The following is a 3,823-nucleotide window of genomic DNA, read 5'->3' on the forward strand; positions in this document are numbered from 1 at the left end:
AACAGTTTTAGATGCAGTATTTTCTTTAATTTTATCAGACACATACATGTACTATTTGCTCTGTTCCATGAATATTTTAAGTGCTTGCAAATAATAACTCATTTAAGTCTCATATTGGCATATGAGGTATGTGCTATTTTACGTCCATTTTAGATATGAGGAAAATAAAGCACTAAGAGGATGAGTGACTTGTCCAAGGTCACACAGCTAATAGGTAAGATTGGAATTCAAACCCTGGCAATCTTGCTCCAGAATCCATGTTCCCCTCCGTTATGCTGCTTCTCACACTTTAAAGCTCTCACTAAGTCTAAGTTAAAATCAACTGTGACTTGTGCAGTTACATCTAAAAATTTTTACATTAGCTTCTCAAAATTAATTCATGCCACATGGCAACTTCTTCAGATTCCTAAGGAATAATAAGAAGGGCAAATGCTATCAAATACTATATGTAAACCACATGCATTCTCTTAGAAACAAAATTAAGGTATAAAAACTAATCAACTTGGGTCCCAAATCTTCTAAAAAAGTACTCTTTCCTGCAGAAAGAGAAATACTAGGAAATAGTTTAGAGATTTAATTTTGCACCAGCCACTCCTCAGAAGGAAGGTTGGGCAATCTACTGCCACAGTGATATGCCTTGAAAACCCAAGGAGGGGTCGCTATGAGTTGAGTCCTACTCAATGGCACATAACAACAACAACAAAAATGCCACTGTAACTCCAAAAGATCTTTTCACTCATTCAGGTTCAGAATAGTCAAGCTAGTTCAAAGTAGAGAAAATTTAATTGCATAATGAAGAGAAACAGAACAGCTCTTAGAGGATCTCCCTGGGGAATTCCACAGTCGGTGAGCCTCTAGAATACAGTGTTATCTCTTGAAATTCTTTTGCACATCTGGCAGGGTACACATATACTCCTACACCTCTCCCAATTGCCTGGCACTCCGCCTTCTGGGAAGGTGCACTTCACTGCTGCTCAGGGCATGCTGCCAACATAGCCCTGCTCTGGGTGGGGCTCAGAGACTGCGTGCACCTCACAGCACTTCAACACTCACTTTGGAAGTGTCCTACAATCTAAGACAACAAAGGAGGAGGAAGCTATCTCCATTCTTGCCAAGAAACTACTCATTTTTCATTTGGGAGGGATGTGTATCAGGGTATGTGTATTCAAGAGAAGGGTCCTCTCTTCACACTTTGGTTATCAGAATCCTATGTCTCTTTAAATTCCACACCTGTGATCTCTGGCTATGTAAATACTCTGACTCCCTGTATAGCTGGCAGAAGACTAAATTCCACCTGATACCTTTCTTTTTTAGGCCCTTCCTCCCTTAAACACAATGTTAAGTAGACTAACCAGGGGTGGCACAGTAACTCGCCTATCTCCTTCCAACAAGATGCAATGGCCAACTTGCTAAGGGTCTAGCTGTGGGGCTTGTATATAGCTAAACATTAGTCCCCTTCACTTTTCCATCCTCAGCTCAAGAGTTGTGTCACACTCATTGGATGAGTGTGGCAGTCACTCATCCAATGCCACAAAATTAAGGATAGATACCACAGGTACTCCTCTAAGATTAAAATTGTTGATGGAATTCCTAACTTTCCTGAACTGAAATTTACCTGACTCCTCATACTGACAACACAGTTTTATGGCAGGCTCCTCCCTTTCCCCTCCAGCCTTCTAAACTACCCTTTTGTATTCCTCCAAGCCCCTTCCTCATTGGCACAATAAAACATGTAGAACCCAACTTAGTTCCCATCATTTCACCAGGCATGCCAACCTAAAGATGCCCTAGAAATTTATTTGGTTGTTTGGGGGCTGGGCAGGGGGAAGGCAAGTGTGGATAAAACTGGAGTTTCAGATAAAATATCTGAAAAAAAGTTTCTTAAGTTTCTCAAACTCTTGTGATGTGGCTCTGAATTTTGGGATTAAAATAGACATTTGTGATCCTGGCAATGGTAAAGTAAGTATTCTGATTTGTCACCTATTACATGATGTTGATTACTTACAGAATTTAGGAATGATGTTTGTTCAGAGATTTTATTTGATTATACTGGGTGGTACATTTAGAAGAGTCAATACAACTTCATTTCAAAAACAGACTGAGGAACGGCCACTTTACATAACAGCTATAGTAAGGATTTTATCAGGGCTGTGTGAATTGGATTTATTTAGTGTAAATACAGTCTAGACTCATTATCTTACCTCCATCTCAGAGTCTAGAGCAAAGAAAGGAGTGAGTCTGATGAGAAAACAGGAGATGGAGACATTGGGTACAAATGCTAAAATGAGCATCCTAAGTGGCTCTCTGAGAACAACAAAGCTGGCACCTTAATACAGGTGGCTCAGGGTATAAGAGGCAGAATAAAGAGTCAGAGACCATAGCTAAAAACTCACATGTCAAACCCACACTGCCAATCCTTGCAATAAGGTAACAAGCTCTCTGGTGTGTGGAGTGAAGCCATGAAAAATGCTGGAAAGCCCCACCTCACAAGTGGCTGGAGGCCCCAGGTATGATACTCACGCTGACACTGTCCCCAGGACCGGCGAGCCCAGCCCCAGCAGCAATCAATCCTTCTTCCATAACGGCACAGGCCAACGGATGACACTATTTGCCTGGGCCACCTACCAAACAAAAAAGATTTCAAATAAATAAAGACACTCTTGAAATTAAAAACAAATTTCACTTTGTTGTCATTTTTAAAGTTTTTTAAATCACACCTATTTTCCTCTAACTTTTTCATGTCTGCTTGTTGTTGTTGTTATGTGCCGTCGAATCAGCCCTGACTCACAGCAACCCCTCCTTGGGTTGCCAAGGCAGTGTCACTGTGGAAGTAGATTGCCCTATCTTCCTTCCCAAGGAGTGGCTGGTGGGTTTGAACCGCCAGCCTGCTGGTTAGCAGTCAAATGCCTTAGGCACTGCACCACCAGAGCTTCATGTCTGCAGAAATTTAGAAATCGAGCATCCTCACTGAAACAGTTCTGTTATGATCTAATTTCAAATTTCAGAGAGTTAAACACAAATATATATCCAACACACAAGAGAGGGTGGGGAAGGAAGATTTTTTTTTTTTTTTAAACTGTAAATAGCAACAGCTAAAACCAAAAATTCTCAGGGCTGTTACTCACATGGTTTCTGAAGCTTGAAATAAAACAGATTCCTCAAAGACAGGCACCTGTTACTGGGAGGCGGGGTAGTCACTTTTGAGTGATTGATCATAAACTGACATCAATGAAAAAAAAAATAACTCATTTCTGTCTCATATAAAGGGTGAAAGGGGGAAGGGCAGAAAGAGAGGAGGTTTCTAAAAATCAAATGATATGGAACTCTTTTCAAGATATGACCCTAGCAGTAAAAGTTCCCAGAAAGGGGGGGGGGTGTACTAGAAAAGGAAATCTAAATCAAACCAAGGAGAGTTTACAGTGTACCTGGCATCTCAAGCATCTTTGTGGCTTGAAACTTTCTTGCATCAGTAATTCATATTATTTCCTCTCTAGTGTAAATAAGGACTAAAGAAAACATTCAGTTTGGGGGTGCTGATTTATCCACCAGATTCCACTCTTAGACCTTATTTGGTAAATTGTTTCCTTGTCAGATTCACACATGATATTTCTGGGGGATGCTGGGGACTGACATTTCAATTGCTGTTTTAAATACTTCTCTAACGCAATATTAAAATCGTGTGCATAATCAAGTGATGTATTTCTTGTTGAAAATGTGTGTGCCTAGGCAAAGAATTAGGAGCTCTGGTAGCATAGTGGCTAAAGCACTTGACTGCTAACCAGAAGGCTGGCGGTTCAAACCCACCAGCCACTCCTCAGAAGGA

General features: G+C 40.8%; 1 protein-coding gene across 1 annotated transcript in view; it reads right to left on the bottom strand.

Moving 5' to 3' along the window:
- NPNT (nephronectin) overlaps positions 1 to 3,823 on the bottom strand; it is a 94,481-nt gene that overhangs the window by 88,845 nt on the left and 1,813 nt on the right. Inside the window, exon 2 of the mRNA XM_007948298.1 lies at positions 2,521 to 2,621. Coding sequence (XP_007946489.1) covers positions 2,521 to 2,621 — 101 coding nt within the window. The remainder of the gene's footprint in view (positions 1 to 2,520; positions 2,622 to 3,823) is intronic.

This window comes from Orycteropus afer, unplaced genomic scaffold (genome assembly GCF_000298275.1).
Source record: "Orycteropus afer afer isolate SDZICR_OR568_19922 unplaced genomic scaffold, OryAfe1.0 scaffold00211, whole genome shotgun sequence".
NCBI lineage: Eukaryota > Metazoa > Chordata > Mammalia > Tubulidentata > Orycteropodidae > Orycteropus > Orycteropus afer.